Here is a 27,457-nt window from a genome sequence, read left to right on the forward strand (position 1 = left end):
TGGAGGGGTGTGCACACGTACTGTTCCACCATGTTAGTGAAATGTTGCCTCCTGCTAACACGTTGCGTATCAGGTGGTGGTGCAGTTAGCTGTGGCGTGTTGACAAAACTTTTCCACATCTCTGCCATGCTAACCCTGCCCTCAGAGGAGCTGGCCGTGACACAGCTGCCTTGGCGACCTCTTGCTCCTCCTCTGCCTTGGCCTTGGGCTTCCACTTGTTCCCTTGTGACATTTGGGAATGCTCTCAGTAGCGCGTCTACCAACGTGCGCTTGTACTCGCGCATCTTCCTATCACGCTCCAGTGCAGGAAGTAAGGTGGGCACATTGTCTTTGTACCATGGATCCAGCAGGGTGGCAACCCAGTAGTCCGCACACGTTAAAATGTGGGCAACTCTGCTGTCGTTGCGCAGGCACTGCAGCATGTAGTCGCTCATGTGTGCCAGGCTGCCCAGGGGTAAGGACAAGCTGTCCTCTGTGGGAGGCGTATCGTCATTGTCCTGCCTTTCCCCCCAGCCACGCACCAGTGATGGGCCCGAGCTGCGTTGGGTGCCACCCCGCTGTGACCATGCTTCATCCTCATCCTCCTCCACCTCCTCCTCATCCTCGTCCTCCTCGTCCTCCAGTAGTGGGCCCTGTCTGGCCACATTTGTACCTGGCCTCTGCTGTTGCCAAAAACCTCCCTCTGAGTCACTTCGAAGAGACTGGCCTGAAAGTGGTAAAAATGACCCCTCTTCCTCCTCCTCCTCCTCCTGGGCCACCTCCTCTTCCATCATCGCCCTAAGTGTTTTCTCAAGGAGACATAGAAGTGGTATTGTAACGCTGATAACGGCGTCATCGCCACTGGCCATGTTGGTGGAGTACTCGAAACAGCGCAACAGGGCACACAGGTCTCGCATGGAGGCCCAGTCATTGGTGGTGAAGTGGTGCTGTTCCGCAGTGCGACTGACCCGTGCGTGCTGCAGCTGAAACTCCACTATGGCCTGCTGCTGCTCGCACAGTCTGTCCAGCATGTGCAAGGTGGAGTTCCACCTGGTGGGCACGTCGCATATGAGGCGGTGAGCGGGAAGGCCGAAGTTACGCTGTAGCGCAGACAGGCGAGCAGCAGCAGGATGTGAACGCCGGAAGCGCGAACAGACGGCCCGCACTTTATGCAGCAGCTCTGACATGTCGGGGTAGTTGTGAATGAACTTCTGCACCACCAAATTCAGCACATGCGCCAAGCAAGGGATGTGCGTCAAACCGGCTATTCCCAGAGCTGCAACGAGATTTCACCCATTATCGCACACCACCAGCCCGGGCTTGAGGCTCACCGGCAGCAACCACTCGTCGGTCTGTTGTTCTATACCCCGCCACAACTCCTGTGCGGTGTGGGGCCTGTCCCCCAAACATATGAGTTTCAGAATGGCCTGCTGATGTTTACCCCGGGCTGTGCTGAAGTTGGTGGTGAAGGTGTGTGGCTGACTGGATGAGCAGGTGGAAGAAGAGGAGGAGGAGGTCGAGTAGGAGGAGGTGGCAACAGGAGGCAAAGAATGTTGCCCTGCGATCCTTGGCGGCGGAAGGACGTGCGCCAAACAGCTCTCCGCCTGGGGCCCAGCTGCCACTACATTTACCCAGTGTGCAGTTAGGGAGATATAGCGTCCCTGGCCGTGTTTACTGGTCCACGTATCTGTGGTTAGGTGGACCTTGCCACAGATGGCATTGCGCAGTGCACACTTGATTTTATCGGATACTTGGTTGTGCAGGGAAGGCACGGCTCTCTTGGAGAAGTAGTGACGGCTGGGAACAACATACTGTGGGACAGCAAGCGACATGAGCTGTTTGAAGCTGTCTGTGTCCACCAGCCTAAATGACAGCATTTCATAGGCCAGTAGTTTAGAAATGCTGGCATTCAGGGCCAGGGATCGAGGGTGGCTAGGTGGGAATTTACGCTTTCTCTCAAATGTTTGTGAGATGGAGAGCTGAACGCTGCCGTGTGACATGGTTGAGACGCTTGGTGACGGAGGTGGTGGTGGTGTTGGTGGTACATCCCCTGTTTGCTGGGCGGCAGGTGCCAACGTTCCTCCAGAGGCAGAGGAAGAGGCCGAGGCGGCAGCAGCAGAAGAGGCCGAGGCGGCAGCAGCAGAAGAGGTAGCAGGGGGAGCCTGAGTGACTTCCTTGGTTTTAAGGTGTTTACTCCACTGCAGTTCATGCTTTGCATGCAGGTGCCTGGTCATGCAGGTTGTGCTAAGGTTCAGAACGTTAATGCCTCGCTTCAGGCTCTGATGGCACAGCGTGCAAACCACTCGGGTCTTGTCGTCAGCACATTGTTTGAAGAAGTGCCATGCCAGGGAACTCCTTGAAGCTGCCTTTGGGGTGCTCGGTCCCAGATGGCGGCGGTCAGTAGCAGGCGGAGTCTCTTGGCGGCGGGTGTTCTGCTTTTGCCCACTGCTCCCTCTTTTGCTACGCTGTTGGCTCGGTCTCACCACTGCCTCTTCCTCCGAACTGTGAAAGTCAGTGGCACGACCTTCATTCCATGTGGGGTCTAGGACCTCATCGTCCCCTGCATCGTCTTCCACCCAGTCTTGATCCCTGACCTCCTGTTCAGTCTGCACACTGCAGAAAGACGCAGCAGTTGGCACCTGTCTTTCGTCATCATCAGAGACATGCTGAGGTGGTATTCAGATGTCCTCATCATCAGGAAACATAAGTGGTTGTGCGTCAGTGCATTCTATGTCTTCCACCGCTGGGGAAGGGCTGTGTGGATGCCCTTGGGAAACCCTGCCAGCGGAGTCTTCAAACAGCATAAGAGACTGCTGCATAACTTGAGGCTCAGACAGTTTCCCTGGTATGCATGGGGGTGATGTGACAGACTGATGGGCTTGGTTTTCAGGCGCCATCTGTGCGCTTTCTGTAGAAGACTGGGTGGGAGATAATGTCAACGTGCTGCATCCACTGTCGGCCACCCAATTGACTAATGCCTGTACCTGCTCAGGCCTTACCATCCTTAGAACGGCATTGGGCCCCACCAAATATCGCTGTAAATTATGGCGGCTACTGGGACCTGAGGTAGTTGGTACACTAGGACGTGTGGCTGTGGCAGAACGGCCATGTCCTCTCCCAGCACCAGAGGGTCCACTAACACCACCACGACCATGTCCGCGTCCGCGTCCCTTACTAGATGTTTTCCTTATTGTTATCGTTCACCACAACAACAAAAATATTATTTGGCCCAATGTATTGAATTCAAATTCAGGCCTTTTTTTACAGACACCTAACACTATCTAGCTATCTATTTAGGTACTGTATTACACTAATACAGGCACAGCAGTAACCACAGATTTAGCTGACTATAAATTTGAGGCCTATTATTTAGGCGCTGGGTGACAGGTATACGTTTACTGACAGAATTAGACTTGGAAATGCACAGTAGCGTGTGTGTGAAGTTATTGAGAATGACCCTATGTGCACCTTGAATCTTATATACCCTTTTAGGGATAGATTTAAAGTAGGTCTGATACAGCAGAAACCACTAAATTAGGAAATTGCAAAATTGGGAATTGTATTTCAACCCAGAACAAAAACTGTACTTTGACGGACACTAAATAACTTGATCAGCTACAGCAATAATGACAGATTTGGATGAATATAAATTTGAGGCCTATTATTTAGGCGCTGGGTGACAGGTATACGTTTACGGACAGAATTAGACTGGGATATGCACAGTAGCGTGTGTGTGAAGTTATTGAGAATGACCCTATCTGCACCTTGAATCTAATATACCCTTTTAGGGATAAATTTAAAGTAGGCCTGATACAGCAGAAACCACAAATTTAGAGAATTGCTAAACTGGGAATTGTATTTCAACCCAGAACAAAAACTGTGCTTTGACGGACACTAAATAACTTGCCCAGCCACAGCAATAACCACAGATTTAGCTGACTATAAATTTGAGGCCTATTATTTAGGCGCTGGGTGACAGGTATATGTTTACAGACAGAATTAGACTGGGATATGGCCAAACAATAACCACACTATTGATGGTTAAATGCACTTGGTGTGACAGCTTGACCCTGATGTAGGATATAGCCAAAAAATAACCACACTATTGATGGTTAAATGCACTTGGTGTGACAGCTTCACCCTGATGTAGGATATAGCCAAAAAACAACCACACTATTGAGGGTTAAATGCACTTGGTGACAGGCTCAGCTTGCCCCTGATGTAGTATATGGCTAAAAAATAACCACACTATTGATGGTTAAATGCACTTGGTGTGACAGCTTCACCCTGATGTAGGATATAGCCAAAAAACAACCACACTATTGAGGGTTAAATGCACTTGGTGACAGCTTGCCCCTGATGTAGTATATGGCCAAAAAATAACCACACTATTGATGGTTAAATGCACTTGGTGTGACAGCTTCACCCTGATGTAGGATATAGCCAAAAAAACAACCACACTATTGAGGGTTAAATGCACTTGGTGACAGCTTGCCCCTGATGTAGTATATGGCCAAAAAATAACCAGACTATTGATGGTTAAATGCACTTGGTGTGACAGCTTCACCCTGATGTAGGATATAGCCAAAAAATAACCACACTATTGAGGGTTAAATGTACTTGGTGGCAGCTTGTGCTGGCGCACCACAAGACACAAAATGGCCGCCGATCACCCCAGAAAAAAGTGAATGAAAAACGCTCTGGGCAGCCTAAAAACAGTGAGCAATTGAATAGCAGCAGTTCAATCATCCACCGCTGCAGATCGATCTCTGAATGAAGTCTTTTGGAGGAGTTAATCACTGCCTAATCTCGCCCAAACGTCGCAGCTGCAACCTCTCCCTATACTGATCAGAGCAGAGTGACGTGCGGCGCTACGTTACTCCAGCTTAAATAGAGGCTGGGTCACATGCTGCACTGGCCAATCACAGCCATGCCAATAGTAGGCCTGGCTGTGACGGCCTCTTGGGGCAAGTAGTATGACGCTTGTTGATTGGCTGCTTTGCAGCCTTTCAAAAAGCGCCAAGAAAGCGACGAACACCGAACCCGAACCCAGACTTTTACGAAAATGTTCAGGTTCGGGTCCGTGTCACGGACACCCCAAAATTCGGTACGAACCCGAACTATACAGTTCGGGTTCGCTCATCCCTAGAGTACACCCATCTAACATTCATTAAAAACGGGTACACAGTTTTTTCAAAAATGCCATTCAGGGATTAAAGGAATTCTGTCATCAGGATTTTAGCAACAGAGCTTTTCACATTAACACATCAGTCTCCTGGATTTTGAATCGATTTAGTTTAAAATATTCTAGTCTTACTGCCATATGTCTTGTCATTTCTGTAAAAAATTCTTATGCAAATTACCTCTCTAAGGGGCCCAAGGGGCTGTCCCTCTGGACGTTGGAGCCCAGCCGCGCCCATTCTCTTGGAGCCCCACTGCAAATTATTCACTCCTTTCATCGCTGACGTCATTGTTCTGGTGCGCCGTAATCTCGCGCATGCTCTCTGGATCCACTCGTCAGTGCCCATGCGGTGTCCTGGCAGCAGCCTCAGCGATCAATGCGCCAGCTGCCAGCGTGCCTCCTCTCCTGCACCTCGGTCCTCCGCCTGTCAGGGATCTAGCACCACTCCGCTCTTCCTTTCCAGGTCAAGCGAAGTGCGCAGACAGCTGGCGCATGCGCGCTTCGTTCGCTGAGGACGAGTGGATCCAGGGAGCATGCGCGAGATTACGGCACACCAGAACAATGACGTCAGCGATGAAAGGAGTGAATAATTTGCAGTGCTGGGCTCCAAGAGAATGGGCGCGGCTGGGCTCCAACGGCCAGAGGGACAGCCCCTTGGGCTCCTTAGAGAGGTAATTTGCATATGAATAAAAGCGTTTTTTTTCCAGAAATGACAAGACAAATGGCAGTAAGACTAGAATATTTTAAACTAAATCGAGGAGACTGATGTGTTAATGTGGAAAGCTCTGTTGCTAAAATCCTGATGACAGAATCCCTTTAAAAAATATACCCTATATACTCTCCTCATCCACTTGTACACACAGGGACACTCGCACCTCACTGCAGGGTTTAGGACCTGACGCTCGCAGCGTATTGACATCATCACGCTGGGGGCACAGGTCCTTCTGCTCTCAGTGGGGAGCGAGTGTCCCTGTGTGTACAAGTGGATGAGTATATACACTCACCTAAAGAATTATTAGGAACACCATACTAATACGGTGTTGGACCCCCTTTTGCCTTCAGAACTGCCTTAATTCTACGTGGCATTGATTCAACAAGGTGCTGATAGCATTCTTTAGAAATGTTGGCCCATATTGATAGGATAGCATCTTGCAGTTGATGGAGATTTGAGGGATGCACATCCAGGGCACGAAGCTCCCATTCCACCACATCCCAAAGATGCTCTATTGGGTTGAGATCTGTAGACTGTGGGGGCCATTTTAGTACAGTGAACTCATTGTCATGTTCAAGAAACCAATTTGAAATGATTCGAGCTTTGTGACATGGTGCATTATCCTGCTGGAAGTAGCCATCAGAGGATGGGTACATGGTGGTCATGAAGGGATGGACATGGTCAGAAACAATGCTCAGGTAGCCCGTGGCATTTAAACGATGGCCAATTGGCACTAAGGGGCCTAAAGTGTGGCCAAAAAAACATCCCCCACACCATTACACCAACACCACCAGCCTGCACAGTGGTAACAAGGCATGATGGATACATGTTCTCATTCTGTTTATGCCAAATTTGGACTCTACCATTTGAATGTCTCAACAGAAATCGAGACTCATCAGACCAGGCAACATTTTTCCAGTCTTCAACAGTCCAATTTTGGTGAGCTCGTGCAAATTGTAGCCTCTTTTTCCTATTTGTAGTGGAGATGAGTGGTACCCGGTGGGGTCTTCTGCTGTTGTAGCCCATCCACCTCAAGGTTGTGCGTGTTGTGGCTTCACAAATGCTTTGCTGCAGACCTCGGTTGTAACAAGTGGTTATTTCAGTTAACGTTGCTCTTCTATCAGCTTGAATCAGTCGGCCCATTCTCCTCTGACCTCTAGCATCAACAAGGCATTTTCGCCCACAGGACTGCCACATACTGGATGTTTTTCCCTTTTCACACCATTCTTTGTAAACCCTAGAAATGGTTGTGCGTGAAAATCCCAGTAACTGAGCAGATTGTGAAATACTCAGACCGACCCATCTGGCACCAACAACCATGCCACGCTCAAAATTGCTTAAATCACCTTTCTTTCCCATTCTGACATTCCGTTTGGAGTTCAGGAGATTGTCTTGACCAGGACCACAACCCTACATGCATTGAAGCAACTGCCATGTGATTGGTTGACTAGATAATCGCATTAATGATTATCTAGTACAGGTGTTCCTAATAATTCTTTAGGTGAGTGTATATATATATATATATATATATATATATATATACACACAGTACAGACCAAAAGTTTGGACACACCTTCTCATTCAAAAAGTTTTCTTTATTTTCATGACTATGAAAATTGTAGATTCACACTGAAGGCATCAAAATTATGAATTAACACATGTTCTCTAGGTTCTTCAAAGTAGCCACCTTTTGCTTTGATTACTGCTTTGCACACTCTTGGCATTCTCTTGATGAGCTTCAAGAGGTAGTCACCTGAAATGGTTTTCACTTCACCGGTGTGCCCTGTCAGGTTTAATAAGTGGGATTTCTTGCCTCATAAATGGGGTTGGGACCATCAGTTGCGTTGTGGAGAAGTCAGGTGGATACACAGCTCCTACTGAATAGACTGTTAGAATTTGTATTATGGCAAGAAAAAAGCAGCTAAGTAAAGAAAAACGAGTGGCCATCATTACTTTAAGAAATGAAGGTCAGTCAGTCCGAAAAATTGGGAAAACTTTGAAAGTGTTCCCAAGTGCAGTCACAAAAACCATCAAGCGCTACAAAGAAACTGGCTCACATGCGGACCGCCCTAGGAAAGGAAGACCAAGAGTCACCTCTTCTGCAGAGGATAAGTTCATCCGAGTCACCAGCCTCAGAAATCGCAGGTTAGCAGCAGATTAGCGACCAGGTCAATGCCACACAGAGTTCTAGCAGCAGACACATCTCTAGAACAACTGTTAAGAGGAGACTGTGTGAATCAGGCCTTCATGGTAGAATATCTGCTAGGAAACCACTGCTAAGGACAGGCAACAAGCAGAAGAGACTTGTTTGGGCTAAAGAACACAAGGAATGGACATTAGACCGGTGGAAATCTGTGCTTTGGTCTGATAAGTCCAAATTTGAGATCTTTGGTTCCAACCACCGTGTCTTTGTGCGACGCAGAAAAGGTGAACGGATGGACTCTACATGCCTGGTTCCCACCGTGAAGCATGGAGGAGGAGGTGTGATGGTGTGGGTGTGCTTTGCTGGTGACACTGTTGGGGATTTATTCAACATTGAAGGCATACTGAACCAGCATGGCTACCACAGCATCTTGCAGCGGCATGCTATTCCATCCGGTTTGCGTTTAGTTGGACCATCATTTATTTTTCAACAGGACAATGACCCAAAACACACCTCCAGGCTGTGTAAGGGCTATTTGACCATGAAGGAGAGTGATGGCGTGCTGCGCCAGATGACCTGGCCTCCACAGTCACCGGACCTGAACCCAATCGAGATGGTTTGGGGTGAGCTGGACCGCAGAGTGAAGGCAAAAGGGCCAACAAGTGCTAAGCATCTCTGGGAACTCCTTCAAGACTGTTGGAAGACCATTTCAGGTGACTACCTCTTGAAGCTCATCAAGAGAATGCCAAGAGTGTGCAAAGGAGTAATCAAAGCAAAAGGTGGCCACTTTGAAGAACCTAGAATATGACATATTTTCAGTTGTTTCACACTTTTTTGTTATGTATATAACTCCACATGTGTTAATTCATAGTTTTGATGCCTTCAGTGTGAATCTACAATTTTCATAGTCATGAAAATAAAGAAAACTCTTTGAATGAGAAGGTGTGTCCAAACTTTTGGTCTGTACTGTATATATATAGCAAACAAAAACATTCAACAGCAGCACTAGTCCAATAACGTGGGTGCAAAATCCTCCAAGCCGCAGGCTCAACGGCTAATGGATTGATATATATTCAAAAGATGAGGCAGCACTCCAAGGATAAAGTGAAAACGATGGACCCGTTATTGACCCCTCTGCAACGTTTCAACCGCTCAATGCAGTCTTTATCAAGCATATAACATGGTGTCTCACAGGGGTATATATACCCAGAATACATAGCAACAAATTAAGTGACAATCAATTAATAAATAATACAATCATGTAAATAAGTGTTAAAAATACATACGATACAGTTATATAATAATCTGTGTAGCATCAATATAGTCTCCATGATTATGTTCAAATGTGCAAATTGGCAATATTCGTAATTCATACAGACATATACTATAAAATGTGCAAATTAGACACAATAAATCAGTGTAGCATCACCTGTGCATAATAAGTGTCAGCAATAGCTGTAATTAATAAAAGAAAACTCACACAGCGGGGACAGACAAGCGGCGTCAAGATCCACGTCCTCTAAGTAAGACTGCGCATGTCCAGAAGCCTAGCAACCACAACTCAAACAAACGAAGCCAGGAGACGTCACCAGAGTCACATGATCGATCACATGACCATCCACATGACTCGTGCAACCATCGCGAGACCACGCCCAGAGGAGCGCATGGTCACTGGTGTTGTTGACCTATGTGCGCTTGCCCCTCCCCGCTGGCTTGGCGTTTCCAAGCGCTCCTCTCAGCGTAGTATTGTGATGGTTGCACGAGTCATGTGGATGGTCATGTGATCGATCATGTGACTCTGGTAACGTCTCCTGGCTTCGTTTGTTTGAGTTGTGGTTGCTAGGCTTCTGGACATGCGCTTTAAATATATATATATGAAAAAATCCACGGCACTACCCTGTAAAAAACACATGCCACAGCGACGTATCAGTCCCCTCACAGAACCTTTCTCAAGCCACGTGTGAATAATGGTAATGGCTTGAGAAAGGTTCCGTGAGGGCACTGAAATGTCGCCGTGACGTGTGAATAAATACACTTGTTTTTTTCACTGTTTACAGGGCAGTGCAGTGGATTTTTTTCAATACACCCATGGAATATTATTCATACTGGGAGCACTTTGAGGCCATTATGCATACTGGCGACACTGTGGGGCCATTATTCATACTGGGGGCATTATGGGGACTTTTTTCATACTGGAGGCGCTTTGAGGCCATTATTCATACTGGGGACACTGTGGGGCCATTATTCATACTGGGGACACTGTGGGGCCATTATTCGTACTGGGGGCACTGTGGGGCCATTATTCATACAGGGGGCACTGTGGGGCTATTATTCATACTGGGGACACTGTGGGCCATTATTCATACTGGGGGACATTATGGAACCATTATTCATACTGGGGACATTATGGAACCATTATTCATACTGGGGACACTGTGGGGCCATTATTCATACTGGGGGCACTGTGGGGCCATTATTCATACTGGGGGCACTGGGGGCTATTATTCATACTGGGGGACACTATGGAACCATTATTTGTACTGGGGGCACTATGGGGCCATTACTCATACTGGGGGCACTATGGGGCCATTATTCATACTGGGGGCACTGTGGGGGCTATTATTCATACTCGGGACACTGTGGGGCCATTATTCATCCTGGGGACACTATGGGGCCATTATTCATACTGGGGGTACTATGGGGCTATTATTCATACTGGGGACACTGTGGGGCCATTATTCATACTGGGGGCACAGTGGGGGCTATTTAATGTCCAGGGGGGCAATGTGGGGGAGGGGGCATAAGATATACAGTGTGTCCATTTTTAAAGGCAATTTTTTTCACTGACGGTCCTTTCTGTGTACTGGAAATTGTCCGGTATACACAGTGATGGTGTATCTGCAGCCCATGCAGAATCAGTACTTTGCACAACAAGGCTGTGATGACCGGGAGGCTAATGGGCAATGAGTTGGATGATATTTGGGAAGATTCATATCTATGTTTTCATATATAATGGAGATGCCCTGTACCTGCGTCTCAGGAACGCGGCTTATTAACATTTTAATGAGGCGATACGGAGCGTTGCTTTGTGTGCCGAGACCTGCATTATCTCTTGAAGATACCATCAGCTGTTGCCGTCCTCCATGTCTTATTTATGGGATGGATGAAATGTCGTCTTCTACTAATTCTCCTCAGATAGGAAGGCCTTATCTTCAGATTTTTAATCAGAATAAATATCCTGGAGCCTCATCGAACTTCATTACAACCTTCTGGAGGAAAGCAGGAGAGACGCCTTGAAAAGCCTAGATCTATGGATCTGAATACTTTTGTAACTACATGTAATTAAAAATTTAGCATAGCCACTGCGTTATTCAATAAAATGTATCTATATAGCGCCACCTGCTGTTAGTTCTTCTTTAGGGATGAGCGAATCAATTTAGGATGGAACATCCGAAGTCAATTCGCATAAAACTTTGTTTCAATACTGTACGGAGCAGCTCAGGAGCCAATACATTCTAATATTGTGATGAGCGCTCGCTCCGTACAGCATTGAAACAAAGTTTTATGTGAATCGACTTCGGATGTTTCATCCGAAGTCGATTCGCTCATCCCTATTCTTCTTATTGCTGTGTCTACCTCACTGAGGTGGTCGCACATGCCCAGTGCCATCTTCTGTAACAGTTTCAGGGAGAGAGCTACAGCAGAAAAGACAGGCCTCCTGAGCTGTAATAGGGAGAGAGCTGCTGCAGAAAGGACAGGCCTCCTGAGCTGTAATAGGGAGAGAGCTGCTGCGGAAAGGACAGGCTTCCTGAGCTGTAATAGGGAGAGAGCTGCTGCAGAAAAGACAGGCCTCCTGAGCTGTAATAGGGAGAGAGCTGCTGCAGAAAAGACAGGCCTCCTGAGCTGTAATAGGGAGAGAGCTGCTGCGGAAAGGACAGGCCTCCTGAGCTGTAATAGGGAGAGAGCTGCTGCAGAAAAGACAGGCCTCCTGAGCTGTAATAGGGAGAGAGCTGCTGCAGAAAAGACAGGCCTCCTGAGCTGTAATAGGGAGAGAGCTGCTGCAGAAAAGACAGGCCTCCTGAGCTGTAATAGGGAGAGAGCTGCTGCAGAAAAGACAGGCCTCCTGAGCTGTAATAGGGAGAGAGCTGCTGCAGAAAGGACATGCCTCCTGAGCTGTAATAGGGAGAGAGCTGCTGCAGAAAGGACATACACCCTGAGCTGTAATAGGGAGAGAGCTGCTGCAGAAAGGACATACACCCTGAGCTGTAATAGGGAGAGAACTGCTGCAGAAAGGACATACACCCTGAGCTGTGGTAGGGAGAGAGCTGCTGCAGAAAGGACATGCTTCCTGAGCTGTAATAGGGAGAGAACTGCTGCAGAAAAGACAAGCCTCCTGAGCTGTAATAGGGAGAGAGCTGCTGCAGAAAGGACATACACCCTGAGAAAGGACACGACTCTGGGCTGATGCTCGGAATCAATCTAACAATGAATGTGGAGATCTCTGGATCCATGGGAGGTCCAGCGCTGGTTCTAGCTTTGTTAGAAAGAGGTTGTCATGTACTATATGATGTCTGATTTTAACTTTTTTACATTAATTATGGGTAACCTCTTTACGGGGCTCCCTCTCTTTTATGTGCAGTTTACCTATAGAAGGAGGGCCAGCTCTGGAGCACAAACTGCTGCTCTACAATTTTGCTAAACAGAAACATTCCCGAGAGCAATTGTTTCTATTGCACAGTTTGATGTTGCCGTTTTCTTAGACTATTGTATTGTTTTTGTGCATTTGTGTCATGTACCATCTATTGATTGATTGAGTATCTCTATTTATAGGGAAATTCGGGTCTTGGCTTTAGTATCGCTGGAGGAATAGATAACCCTCATGTAGGAGATGACCCGGGAATATTTATTACAAAGATCATACCGGGAGGAGCAGCGGCAGAAGATGGAAGACTCAGGTAGGACACACTGATGACTTGCGTGGCATCTAGGAAGCAATAAGGATCAATTATTTTAGTTTTCCTAGGCTAACAGAATAGAGCTCTCTGTACTTTGATGTCACTGCAGTGTGGACATTACTTATAAATATACAGATGTAGCATCACAAGTAATGGTGCACGTTAAAACCATTGATAAGATTTAGCTTGCAGTACTGTGCCTGACCACATGCGCTGTGGTAACTTATCCATGTCGATCTCTAATGTACCACCTACTGGTAGGAACTATTAAGTTTTAGTCACTTTCTTATGATCTCAGTTAAAGAGCAGCTTTCAGCAGTATCAACCCCAGTAAACCAGGCATACTGCATGGTAAGGTTGAGCCTGCTGATTAAAATGATACCTATCTTGTGAAAATCAGTTGTGGGGTTCCCGAGAAAATTTTTTTTTTTATTCTTTACACAGTCTAGGGCTTCAGTGCACAGAGGGGCGGGGCCTAGTGCTTCCGCTTTCCACTGCTGGTCACGCCCCCGCAGGGCGCTGAAGCCTTCATTTGCTTAAGGAATAGAAGTACTTTTTCTCAGGAACACTACAACCGATATACACAAAACAGATACCATTTTATTCAGCAGGATGAACCCGACCAGACAGTATACCTGGTTCAAAAAGGTTGATCTGGCTAACAGGTGCCCTTTTAAGAAATTTCCCCTTCCACCCCCCAATATTCTGAAGTTTATTCCTGTGCACACTTCGGATCGCGGTACAACTTGTTTATTTATTCATCAATAAAACTAATAAGTTTCTCTCGGCTCAAACCAAATGATGTCTGAAATCTGCTAATGCATCCTCATCCTGCCAAGAAATATCATTCAGGTTACATAATGACATCTTATCCCGCGCGGAAGTCTCCGTGTGCCATTATTAATTCATTCTGTCATTCTGATATCAACAAAACAGAAGTTATGCAACATGAGAAATGCCTGGACTTAAAAAATAAATTCCACATACTGGCCACTAGGGGAGCCAGAACAGACGGGCGCTCTCACTACTTAGCTTTACTGCATAGACTGAGACAGAATGAGCACAGTAATGTCCTTATCCTTAGAGGATGGGCGAGATGACAGGTCTGTTGTACTGCTGGAGGCCAAGATAAGACAGGATAGCAACAATATACACACATGAGGGTCCATATCCAGCTCCCAGACTACACTATCGTTCTGACCTGCCTTTGCTGTGGAGGACACACTGCCCCAACTGCTGGTGTAATGATCTGGGGGCAATCACATATGACAGTCGGTCACTCCTAGTAGTGATACAAGGGACACTAATAGCTCAGCCATATGTGCAGGACATCATTCCGCTACATGTGTTCCCCTCATGAAAGGGCTTCCAACTGGCATTTTAGGCTACCTGAGGCTTCCATTTTGCCATTTCAGGGGTTAATCAGGGTAAAAAATAAAACAAATAGAAGGGCTAAATGGTAGTCTCAGACGCCGTGGTCAGCGATGAATGGGGTATTAGATGCGTTCAATGACAGGGGGCAGCACGGTCGCCATTCCCCATCATTGCACCTGCTACATACAAAAAAATAAGCTCCGTGACAAAGTAATTCGCCACAAAGCGACTATTTGAAATTCGGCAAAGCAGCCGGATGGAATTTTCCATAACTTCGCTCATCTCTTCCGTTACAATAATACAACCGCATGCATCTGTCATGAACGGATCCGGTTGTATTATGTCTTCTATAGCCAGGATGGATCCGTCTTGAACACCGTTTTCGATTGTGTCAGAGAAAACGGATCCGTCCCTATTGACTTACATTGTGTGCCAGGATGGATCCGTTTGGCTCCGCTTCGTCAGACAGACAGCAAAATGCTGCAAACAGCGTTTTGGTGTCCGCCTCCAAAGCGGAATAGAGGCGAAACGGAGGCAAACTGATATATTCTGAGCGGATCCTTTTCCATTCAAAATGCATTAGGACAAAACTGATCTGTTTTGGACCGCGTGTGAGAGCCCTGAACGGATCTCACAAACGGAAAGCCAAAATGCCAGTGTGAAAGTAGCCTAACTATTCCTATTCATATAGTTCTGTACATTAAAAGGGGTACTCCTCTTTGAGCAATCGCTACTAAGGGTCCATTCACACGTCCGCAACTTGGGTCTAGATTCCGTTCTGCAATTTTGCAGAACCGGTGCGGACCCATTCATTTTCAATAGGGCCGGAACGGATGCGAACAGCACACTACGGACAAGAAAAGGCATTTTCTATTATAGTGCCGGCTGTGCGGTCCACGAAATGCGGAACGCACGGTGCCTGTGTCCGTGTTTTGCGGGTCCGCAATTTGCTGATCGCAAAACACCTACAGACATGTGAATGGACCCTTATTAGAAGGGCTCCTTCTCAATAAGGCTAGTTTCACATGTGCATTTTTAAATCCGGCAGGCAGTTCCGGCAGAGTTCACCATCTCCAGCATTGCCCAATAGGGCCGTGTGCACGGCTGGATCCCAGTTGACTACAATGGGATCCAACGGGGATCCAGAAGGTTTCGGGCATGAGTGCTGGGTTTCAGCTGGACAAAAACTGTTGCATGCATCACTTTTTGTTCAGGCAAAACCCGGCACTCATGCCAGAAACCGTCTGGATCCCATTGTAGTCAATGGGGATCCAGCGGTGCATGTGCTAGATACGGTGAACTCTGACGGAACTGCCTGTCGGATTTAAAAACGCAGATGTGAAAGTACCGTAGACTAAGCTAATCCGATAGTGTAACCGGGCTACAACCTCCAACGATCAGCTGAAATTGGTGAGGAAATTTGGTGTTCAGATTCGCTGCAGCATCCCCACAGGATGAACGAAGCATTACACAACGTCCATTCAAATCATTGGGTAGTCTGGTCCTCCAGAGCGAGAGACACTCTTTGTAATCGCTGTCTAAGAGTTATATGGGTTGTCTCATCTCAGATAATGGATGCATAGGATATGCCCCCATTGTCTGATAGGTGCGGGCCACCTAAACGGAGCCCCGCAAAGTGGTGGCTGGAGGACTCCGGTCTGGCTCTTCCCATAGAAGTGAATGGGTGCACACTGCGCATAACCGGCCACCGCTCTTATTCACTTCTGTGGGCCGATGGAAATAGCTCAGCTGGCGCTCAGCCCCATAGAAATGTGCAGTGCGCCCTCCACCACTTTCAAGGCTCCATTCTCGATGTAGGCGCTGTTTCTGGAAGACAGCAGCTATGCTTTTCTGGTAAAGGACTTTTATTAGCGATATATACATTTTTAGACTTTTTTTTTATTATAGGAGGCAGATGCTTTCTCTAGAATAAGTTAGCAGACAGACCCAGAATCGGGGATCAGCTGCGCCTGAATGCTGTCACTGAACTTCGCAAGTCACATTTGTTTAGCCTAAATCAGTTTGATACTCTGCCGCCAGCCATTGTCACAGGGTTTAGTCTGTGTTTTAGTCGACTGACTTACAATCCAGGTCACATTAACTATATTAACCCATTATGTGCTCGGTATGTCATACCTAATACACAGTGTTGGGGAACTAGTATAGTGAAAACATTCTCCCTAAAATCGCTCTCTCCCGCTTCCTCCTGCAAAGCTCGAGAACCTCAGGATAGACCTTCAATATATGGCCAGTGGTGGTTAGACACCCTGCATCCCCCATGATTAGCTGTTCTGGGGTATGTATAGTGCCAAAACTACAGCTCCATCTATTGTGTAATGGCCGGAACTGGTTATTCCTAGCTCCCATTCCAGTGCAGCTATTGCCGCTGATTGGCAGTTGGGGTTTCGGACTCCCATCAATGGGATATTGAAGGCTAATCCTGAGGCTAGGCATTCAGTATAAAAGGCTATGTACTCTTTGGAGGACAAATTTATTTTATTATTGCATTGTATTAATTTTGATAAATGCCATTTGCTGATGTGAGACAACCCCTTTAACCCTTTGTGACAGAACGACTGAATATTTTTTTTTTAATAAAGACCAATTGAAAAAATTATTTTTAGCCAAAAAGGAGAAAAATGCAATTATAAAAAAAAAAAGTTTTCCCCTGAAGGTGTTCATAGCCTTTAAAGGGACCTAGGGAGGCAAGAGAGCAAAATACACAGAATGCAAGTGATGTCACCTCTGCAGCCTGGGGAACATGGCAGAGCACTGGATTGGACAACCCCTTTACTACACTTTACATCGACAGCAGCAGTTCACATCAGGAAGCAATGGATCTCCTGACTCTGTCTTTTCTCTCGTTCTGTTCTCCACCTTTGGCCAGGGATACTCCAGGCTTCTCCAGCCGACTCCTACTCTATCTTCTCTGCCCCGCAGGCTGCAGCGGCTATTCTTTTGCCCTGTGCTGCCATAGAGTTATGGTTTCGGCAGCCCCCAGGATCATCCAGTAGGCCTTAATTTATGAGTGTTACTTCTCTCTCCAACCAGGATTCAGGAACGTTACAATGCTAGCCCCTTGCTAGCTAGAAATCCAGTCTCAAAGATCATATACTGGCTATAGAGGTCCCATCCTGTGACTTAGTATGTTTCTCTAACCTGACATATGCAGTGACACAGACCACTGCTAAGTGTTAATATGGTGCTGAAAGAGCTAAAGTGGTTTTGCCGAAAAAATATTCTACATTTTTTAAACCAGCACCTGGATCTGAATACTTTTGTAATTGCATGTAATTAAAAATTTAGTATAGCCACTGAGTTATTCAATAAAATGTATCTGTATAGCGCCACCTGCTGTTTGTTCTTTCCCAATTTCTTGTCCAAGTCACTAAGGTGGTCGCACGCGCTCAGTTCAAATCTTCAGCTGTCACCAGCCATATCTTCAGTTAGATGCTGTGGCAGTTTCAGGGAAAGAGCTACAGCAGAATGGACATGCTGAGAAAGGATACACACTCCTCTCTTCCCAAGCTTCCAGCCTTAAATAAATTTAGCAGAATAATTGGAGCAATGAATGGGGAGATCTCCGGATCTATGTGAGATGCAGGGTTGGTTCTAGCTTTGTTAAAAAGAGATTGTCATGTTCTATATAATATCTGATTTCCATTTTTTTTAGATCAGTCATTGCATAACCCCTTTAATACTTTGTGTTATGCTCTGTAAATCCTAAAAGCTGCGCAGGCCTAACTCATCAGAGGGAGGCTGGCCCTGCCCTCTCTGAGGGAGTTGCTGTGTAGTTGGATTGCATCAGCCAGAGCAGTCTGGTTCTGCCTATGAGCCTGTGTAAAGCTTAAGTCAGAAAAAGGCAGTTTTCTCCAGGAAAACAACAACAGTTCTGTGGAGTGGAGAGCTGCCAGAAAACAGCAGTTGTGCCAGGAGACTAACCTGGGGTCTTTATGTATGGGACTGTATTACAGGGTCTGTATTCTGTATTTATATGCCAGTCTGAGGTCTTTATTAAGGTGGTCTGAGGTAGGTACTTATTTAGGGGTTATAATGTCTGTATTAGTTTAGAGCATCCGATCTTTGATGTTTTTATGGCGTCATGTCTAGGGTCTATATTTATGGGACTATATTAGTTTCTGTGGTTTGTAGTCAGTCTGAGGTCTAGGGGGTCTGGAGCAGGTATTTATTTAAAGGGTTTATCCCATAATTAATGTAAAAAAAAAAGAAAATCATCCATCATATAGTACACGGCTATCTCTTTCTAACAAAGCTAGAACCAGCCCTGTACCTCACATGGATCCAGAGATCTCCCCATCCATTGCTCCACTAGATTTATATCAAGCTGGCAGTTTAAGGGGCATGTCCTTTCTGCTGCAGCTCAGGAGGCGTGTCCATTCTGCTGCAGCTCTCTCCCTATCACAGCCCAGGGGGCAGTTGGAAGATGAAACTGAGCATGTGCGGCAATAAGAAAAAGAACACACAGCAGGTGGCGCTATACAGATAGATTTTATTGAATAGCTCAGTGGCTATACATAATTTTTAATTACATGCAATTACAAAAGTATTCAGATCCAGGTGCTGGTTTAAAAAATGTAGAATATTTTTTGTGGGACAACCCCTTTAAGAAGCCTGAATTTGTTTAGAGCATGGCTACCCAACCTGAGGCCCTCCAGCTGTGGCAAAACTACAACTCCAAGCATACCTGGATAGCCTACAGTTATTATTGCATGCTGGTAGTTGTAGTTTTGCAACTGCTGTAAGGCTGCAGGTTGAGCATCCCTGGTTTAGAGGGTCCGGTCTTGGTCTGGTTTTTAGTCTTCGGGTCTGCATTTAAGATTTCTGTATTTAGGATTTCTGGGGTCTGCATTTCTTTACTGGTCCCTGTTGTCAGTTGTCAAAAATTGGCGCATACTACAGTATATGACCATTATACGCCAAGGTTGTAGTACAGTTTTGAAGATCTCATCTGGGTTTGGACACATATAGCTCTCGCATACATTGTCCTTGCTTTCCTCGGTGCCGCAGTACATGACAATGGATTCTCAGAAATCGTAGGTCTTGCATAATGTGCCTGTGACAATACACAGAACCTATCGAATTCTGCCAATAAAAGCCGCTGCGAGAAGCACGATATCTGAAATTTAAGCTTCGTTCCAGGGTCAACGATTGTATTCTCCGAGTGAATGAGGTGGATGTGTCTGAAGTGTCGCACAGCAGAGCCGTAGAGGCGCTGAAAGAAGCCGGTTCCATTGTCCGCCTGTACGTACGCAGGAGAAGACCCATCCTTGAAACTGTTGTAGAAATTAAACTTTTTAAAGGGCCAAAAGGTAAGAGAACCCTATTCGCTATTAAAGTCGTGTAATGTCACTTTAAGAACTGTCAGGGTACATGAAGCATTAAAGGGGAAGTCTGCCTATGTTTACCAGTCAGAAGATGGCACCATAGCAATACTCAGAAAGGAAAGGGTCATGTACTCTGCCCCTTTAGCACCGCTCCGAGATTTCTATCAATGAATGACGGGAACGAGCCTCCCTAGCGTCACCCGCGATGCTACGGAGGCTCGTCCCTGTTGCGTCCTGCTATTGGCTGCCCCCCCGACGCCGGATGTTTAGATCTAAGCGACGGGGAGATGCAGCGGTGACCGTGTGGGCATCACGACGCGGGTGCCGGGGAGTAAGTATAACCTGTATTTGGTGCATGGGGCTCATGCACATGAACGTATGTATTTTGCGGTCCGCAAAACACAGATCTGCAAAAAAAAACGGAAGACATTCGTGTGACATCTGCATTGCATCCATTTTTTTTGTAACAATGCCTGTTCTTTCCGCAAAACGGTCCATGTTCATGGACGTGCGGACATACAAAAACTGAATGTACACAGAGTCATTTCCGTTTTTTTTTTTTTTGCAGACCCATTGAAGTGAATGCATAAGAACCTGTAAAAAAAACTGAACGGAAACGGAAAAAAAAGATGTTTGTGTGCATGAACCCTTAACCTGATTTTAAGTGTGTGTGTGGGGGGGGGGGTGTTGGCTTTTTTTAATGTGGTTTTCTGTGGTTTTTAACAAGGTTTTTCATTGTGTGTTGTTTGCATTTTTTCGCGTAACCACGTCACTTTAAAAGCTATAGCGAATTATGATTTATTTATTTTTTGCATAGCCTGTTCTGTCATCATACCTTTAGCTTACGATAGGTATAATGTTTCCTTTTTTCACATTCACATAGAAATCTATGAGAGTTGAAAAACAGCTTAAAAAAAAAAAAAAAAAAAATACAGTTAAAAATGGCCAAAAAGGCTACTTTCACACTAGCGTTTAAGTTTTCCGGTATTGAGTTCCGTCATAGGGGCTCAATACCGGAAAAAAACATATCCGTTTTGTCCCCATTCATTGTCAATGGGGATAAAACTGAACAGAACGGAGTGCGACAAAATGCATTCCGTTCCATTTAGTTACGTTCCCAGACCGGAAAGCAAACCGCAGCATGTTGTAGTTTGCTTTCTGTCCTGGGATGTGAAGCAAGACGGATCCGGCATTACCCCCAATGCAAGTCAATGGGGACGGATCGGTTTTCTCTGCCACAATAGAAAACGGATCAGTCTACCCATTGACTTTCAATGGAGTTTATGACGGATCCGTCTTGGCAATGTTAAAGATAATGCAACCGGATCCGTTCATAACGGATACAGATGGTTGTATTATCAGTAACGGAAGTGTTTTTGCTGAACCCTGCCGGATCCAGTAAAAACGTCAGTGTGAAAGTAGCCTTAAATAAGAGATCAACAAACTCAAAGTCAAAAAGTGGTAAAAAAAAACAACTAGCGCCTTTGACCACTGATAGAAAAACGCAAACTGAAAGCAAGGGTTTGGATACACGGCGGCATAATGCTGCCAGTGTTATCCAATACATTCCAAAACTGTAAGGGTTACATAGCATCATAAATCCCGTCAGTGCTGGGTGCTGCGATGCGGACTCGCTGCGGGAGGAACGCTCGCTCGTCTGCAAGGGTCCTTACAGAACCAGCTGGGCCGTCTAGACAAGCTCCAAGACAGGAGAGAGACTTTTGCGGCTGTGTTTTGCGGTCTGGCTGAGTGAATGCCGCCATTTAAAAAAAAAAATTTTTTTACTCCTTCACAAATGCCCTATCCTTGTCCGCAAAGTGAACAAGAATAGGACACGTTCTATTTTTTTGCAGAACAGACTTACGGATGCAGACAGCACATGGGTGTGCTGTCCGCATCTTTTTGCGGCCCCCTTGAGATGAATGGGTCTGCCTCCGATCCGCAAAGAACACTAATCGCATGTGGTCAAAAACTACGGCCATGTGCATGAGCCCTAACTCACAGATAATTGTCCAGACTAGTTGCATTGTAACAAACCCGCAATCTACACAGTCAGCCCTTTTCTAATGGCCCTGTGATCAGTGGATTGCTGCAGATCCTGCTCTCAGCAAGGATCACCAGGAGAAAGCATGTATTTCCCTGATAGCGGCCACTACAGGGGGAATTTAGTATTACAGGGTGGGAGCCAATCTTCCTTTGCGGCTCCTCACTATGGCTCATAGAAGGGGTCCGGAATGGAGGACCCTCCTCTGTTATGACATCCTAATGGGGCGTATGGTCAGGGATTGTCTGTATGAGACGTCTTCAGTGTTCCAAGCTCATCCTTCTTGATTCTTTCCAGGTTTGGGCTTCAGTATTGCTGGAGGAGTCGGAAACCAACACATTCCCGGGGACAACAGCATTTATGTAACCAAAATTATTGAAGGAGGAGCAGCACAAAAAGATGGCCGACTACAAGTGGGGGACAGGTTACTAATGGTGAGAATACAGGGCACCCCTTGTTTCTACATTTAAATCAGTGGTTTCCAATCTATGGCCATCCGGACATTGTGGAACTACAACTTCCAGCATGCATAGAATTGTAGATTGGATCGAGAACCACAGATCAGACACTAAAACACAAAGAACTTCAAAAGTTCCAGGCACCACTGTCCACATCAACCCCCAGACGTCTGTCTCTAAGAGTGCAGTGAAATGGAGATAAAGTAGTTTTAATCCAGAATTATACATACTTTCCTAGCATTCAGCTGAGCTAGCCGTACAAGACATTGTGCCTGGTTTATCAGTGAATTTCTTGTAGACATGTTCCCTTTGAAAAGATATGTCAGTCACCACTAGGGGGAGCTCTGGAGCTTCCTGTATACTGTTTATACATTGAATGCAATAATAACACAGTATGCGGTATAGCTCCCTCTAGTGGTGACTTCTGGCAGCAGAAATATTACCATTCAGCTCTATGCCTGTGCAGGGAATTTGGAGCTCTGTATCAGGTAAATCACTATAAAGATATGTATATTAAGGGATGAATCGGCGCATAATGTTGGCCCTAAATACTAAACGGTCATAACAGCGGAGATTCATTTTAAAAACTGTTTTCCATACAATAATTAAAAGTGATGATATAAACCCAGGCTAAAATTTAAAGGGGTCGCCTGGTTTCAGCAAGACTGGGGAATAGGCTAAGACAAAGAACTGAGCAGAAGTTCTCCTGGCCGGCTGCAATGGAGACGGCAAGTCAACAACAAATGACCGATGCAGACAATCATTGGCCTCGGTTGCACCGAAGAGGCCAGTGCTCTGACTTAAGCAATATCTGCCAATCAAACGCAAGCACATTGCCACCTGCTCCTTGGAAAAGCCGAGTGTAGAAGAAATCTTGGTTTGTTTCAGTACATATCCCCAGTTAGCACGGAGCGAATTAAAGTATCCAAAGTGGAATCCGATCTGAAGTTTAGGAAAAATTTATTTCGCCACATATCCGAATTTCCTTGCATTTCGTGGTAACTAATCAATTTTTCCTAAAATGGTGGCTGAAAATAATAAAAATTATACTCAGCTCATTCACTTGCTCACAGAGAGGTCATCCACTCCGTCTTGATTGAAGAAAACCCGCCAAAGGACCTGCGGTGAGTGTGAAGACGTCAGCAGGGGATCAGGCTGGCCGCGGGAGGTCCCCACTAGATCACGCTGGTGACGTCACCACATGCGGCAAGCATGATCACCTGTGGTGATGTCTTCACGCTCCCTGCAGGTCCAGGCGGGTTTTCCTCAATCAATTTTTTTAACCTCGGATTAACCCCTGAGCACCTGAACTTGAGTCTCAGATGCCACAATCAGCATAACAAATTGAATTTCTTGAGGAGTTTCAGCGAAGCTGCCGAATTAAATTTTTCAAAACTTCACTCATCTCTACCTTTATTGTCTAAGGGTCTCACCAGAAGGCTGAAGTTCATAATATGTCGACACTACCCAACATTTCAAGAATCTGTCTTTAAAGTGGCTCTCTGCTTTGGACAGTCGCTTTTTATTAAAAGGTTCCCCATGGATCATCTGTGATGGAAGCTGGCAAAAAGTGTTCAGTTTCCCTACAGCACCCCCACAGGAGAAATTTGGTATTACAGTTTTCATTTACATCAATGTGCTGTCTGGTCCTCCAAAGTAGAAGTTTTTTTTGTAGATAAGGGTTCGAAATGGGCCCCCCCCTCCCATTACTATTGCCTAATAGGGTCTTTAAATATGGGTTTAATTGGTCCATATATTGTACATGATTCACCATTTTTGCTTGGAGTGATGTTCTGATCTTCTCTCCTCAGGTAAATAATTACAGTTTAGAAGAAGTCACTCACGAGGAAGCCGTAGCTATTCTGAAGAACACATCTGACGTAGTTTACCTTAAAGTAGGAAAACCCACCACCATATACATGACAGATCCGTACGGACCTCCTGATATCACTCACTGTAAGTACCAACACAAGGATAATATACTGGACTACTGGAATTTTAGGGGCAGTTTCTTGCGCCCTCTACACTTTGACAGGGCCAGACATGAAAACGTGATCACACCTGGTCTGTCAAAGTGCAGATGGTGCGGCAGTTGCAGAGAGCAGAGCCTCCAAGGAGTAATGACAACGCCACCATTGCTCCTATAGGCTTATTTGCATATATTTCTCACCAATGCAGACACATATGAACATGGGACCAACACAGATGCCTTCAGCTGCCAAAAGCACATGCAATAGGTCAGCCAGTGTCATAGGTACAAATCTGCTGACAGATGCCCTTTAAATCTCGAAAAATCCTTTTACACCAGTCAAATGTGCAAAGTAGCCTTGACCATCTTAGCTCATACATGAAAACATGGTGGTCTCCATAGCTTCACCACTAGACTAGGTCATCCTAATATTGCCAGGCCCTGTCCATCAGTTTGTAATGGCTTGTCAGTAGACTTTTTTCACGAAGGCAGAGATTCAATCTGTTACAGTAGGTCTGTATGGCAGAGTGGCTTGGTTGCCCAAACCCAACCTCTATCAACACTACCTCCACACCAGACCTCCTCCAGCTACTCCCTAGTCTCCTTGGTGGACCAAACCCAACCCCCTTTAATACCTCTACCCCACCAGGCCTCCTCCATCTAAACCCTATGCTCCAGATGCCCCTTGTCGTGGATCCTGGCTCTGAAGAACTCTTTTCTTTTCTGCTCCCTAGCCTATTCACCTCCTCTGGATAGCCACATCCTCAGCACTGCAAACAATGGCACCTTGGAATACAAGAGCTCATTGCCGCCAATCTCTCCGGGAAGATACTCTCCGATCCCAAAGCACATGCTTGTGGAGGATGACTACACCAGGTCAGAAAACGCCTTTCATATCTATTATTTCTAATACGAGCAGCCTTATAGCAGCAGTAACATTGTGTCAGGACGCCTCCTTAAATTGACGGTGACCTTGTGATGGTTTTTGCTTTGGACTTAAGGAATTTCTGATCGTGCTCGAAGCTTTACAATTCTCTGTGCTTTACTGACTGGGATATGCTGTAATTTACTGAAATAAATATAGGAACGTTACCCTGAGTTTCTCATTTCCTTCTAAGACAGCGGTTAATTCACTGTGGCTTGTGGCTTCGGGTATGAAACCTGCACTCACATATCCATACCGGGCCGGAATATTCTTTTTCTATCCATTTTCATGGTGGGACACTTGATGCATACATGACTGCGCTGTACCGGAATAACTTTATGAAAATTCACGTAGACATGTCTTTCTTAAGACCCAGTAGTGAGAAGAAGTTCACCTAATTTATTATTGTTTTCCTGGTTATCCGTTTCCCTCCCTGTGATCAGGAATCTTCGGCTTTCCACCAATGGGACCTTCACCAATGGAAAAATAATGGCCAGGAATTTAGGAACCCTACGTTGAACAGGGTTGGCTGCTTTCTTCCAGAAACAACTGTGTATGGACTAAAGCAGTCAGTTTTTTGTTGTTTCTTTTTTAATCCTGACCAACCCAGCCCATGGTGGGGCTTTTATACCCCAAAATTACCAACAAAAATGTTGGTAATTATGCTCCTCTGTCACCTGACTTAAAGGCAAGTACACCTTTGGGGGCATTTTTTATTATTATTATTGCATTGTATTCATTTTGAGCTCAAAATAATTTTTTCAATTGGTCTTTATTAAAAAATGCTGAGCTTTTTTCTTGAGATTCTCTAGTAGCAGGCTCTGTATTTTTACTGTGTTCCATTAGGCTTGCTGAGCTGACGTCCACTTATCTCTGATCTCCTGGCCTTATAAACATCATTATAGCTTAATTGGTATCTCAATGATAAGAATGTTGATTAAATAAGTGTTTATGACCTCTAAAGATAAGGTATATTAGATGACCAAGAGAAAGTATGATTCACACAGCTGGAGAAACAGTTAACCCTTTGTGCCAGAACGGATGATTATTATTAATAAAGACTAATTGAAAAAAGGTGTACTTAGCCTTTAGGTTATATACCGAGCATATAAATTAGATGGGTTGTCCAAATGTTTAATAGCAATAGCCGATCAGCTGTTTGAAGAGGCTTTAATGCTCCAGCTAGTGCTGTCCATTGAATGGAACTGAGCTGCGCTAAAGCCATGTGACTGATCAATGTGATGTCAGTGGCCTAAAAAGAGGCTATAGCGCTCACCGGAAGGTATGGTATCATCAGCTGATCGGTGGGGGTGCCAGGAGCTGGATCTCTAATGATCAGACACTCATGGGTCAATTCACTATGGCCTGTGCATAGGTCATCACTACTGAACACTCGGACAACCCATTAAAATTGTTTTAAAGGGACTAAAACATTGATGGCCTTTGCTTTTATGACTAGCGGTGGTCCGACCATCATTAGCGCAATTAATTATAGGGAGTGCAGCACCTACATTCTGATGTTCCCCATGGATTGTCTACTCTAATTATCGATCAGGATTATTTTTTTTTGTTTTGTCCAGGAATAGAAACAACTCCACGCCTGTCTATAGGGTCTGTGCCACAATACCAGGCACAACCTGTGAACAGAGAAGAGCCCAAACGCTGCAGAAAGGGCTCTTCTCTACAGTGGATTCTCACTCTGATCTGACTGAGACATTGCCCCGTTGGAAGCTATGGTACAAGGTGGTCTCATGAGAACATCACTCCCCTAGCAAAGTGACTAGCTACACCTCTGTGGCCAGTCTCTTCAGATTGACACGTGTGGTGCCAAAAATCTTGGAGGACATTACTGCAGAACGGGGAAGGGGGGTAGGACATATTCATGAGTGAAAGTATGCCATGCTCAGGGAAGCATAGCCAGCTAGAATACATAAATATCTCACTTTTTTGGATTGGTTACCCATTTCCCAGTGCAGGAAGTGATGTCACATCGGTAGGGTATGCCATCAATTCCTCAGCATGATAAGGGTTTCTAAGCAATGGAGGGAACCCTTGTTTTAGGGATTGGTGTGGGTCCCAGAGGTAGAGCACCAACCGATCAGAACATTTCAGCATATATTTGGCTATATGCCATTCTTTTGTACAGTAAGATGCAAAACCCTTTTTAAAGAGGTATCCCAGAACCCAATCACCTTAATTACATGTAACAGACCTGTAGGAGAAAGTGAGTAATATACTCCCCCGGACATGTGACGCTCCTCTTCTGAAAATCTTGCTCTTGCTTCACCAGGTTTCTGTCCTGGGCTTTGGACAGGGCTAGAACTGTTCCTCATCTGTGCATGTGCCAGGGAAAGGCAGAAGTGACGTCTCA

The 27,457-nt window shown here is 45.7% G+C and overlaps 1 protein-coding gene across 1 annotated transcript in view; it reads left to right on the top strand.

The window, feature by feature from the left end:
• The window catches only part of DLG2 (discs large MAGUK scaffold protein 2), a 708,566-nt gene that overhangs the window by 372,758 nt on the left and 308,351 nt on the right, over positions 1-27,457 (top strand). The window contains exons 5-9 of the mRNA XM_044284933.1: positions 12,847-12,971; positions 19,506-19,675; positions 22,032-22,168; positions 24,004-24,148; positions 24,896-25,037. Of these exons, the coding sequence (XP_044140868.1) occupies positions 12,847-12,971; positions 19,506-19,675; positions 22,032-22,168; positions 24,004-24,148; positions 24,896-25,037 (719 nt within the window). The remainder of the gene's footprint in view (positions 1-12,846; positions 12,972-19,505; positions 19,676-22,031; positions 22,169-24,003; positions 24,149-24,895; positions 25,038-27,457) is intronic.

Source organism: Bufo gargarizans, chromosome 3 (genome assembly GCF_014858855.1).
Source record: "Bufo gargarizans isolate SCDJY-AF-19 chromosome 3, ASM1485885v1, whole genome shotgun sequence".
Classification (NCBI taxonomy): Eukaryota; Metazoa; Chordata; class Amphibia; order Anura; family Bufonidae; genus Bufo; species Bufo gargarizans.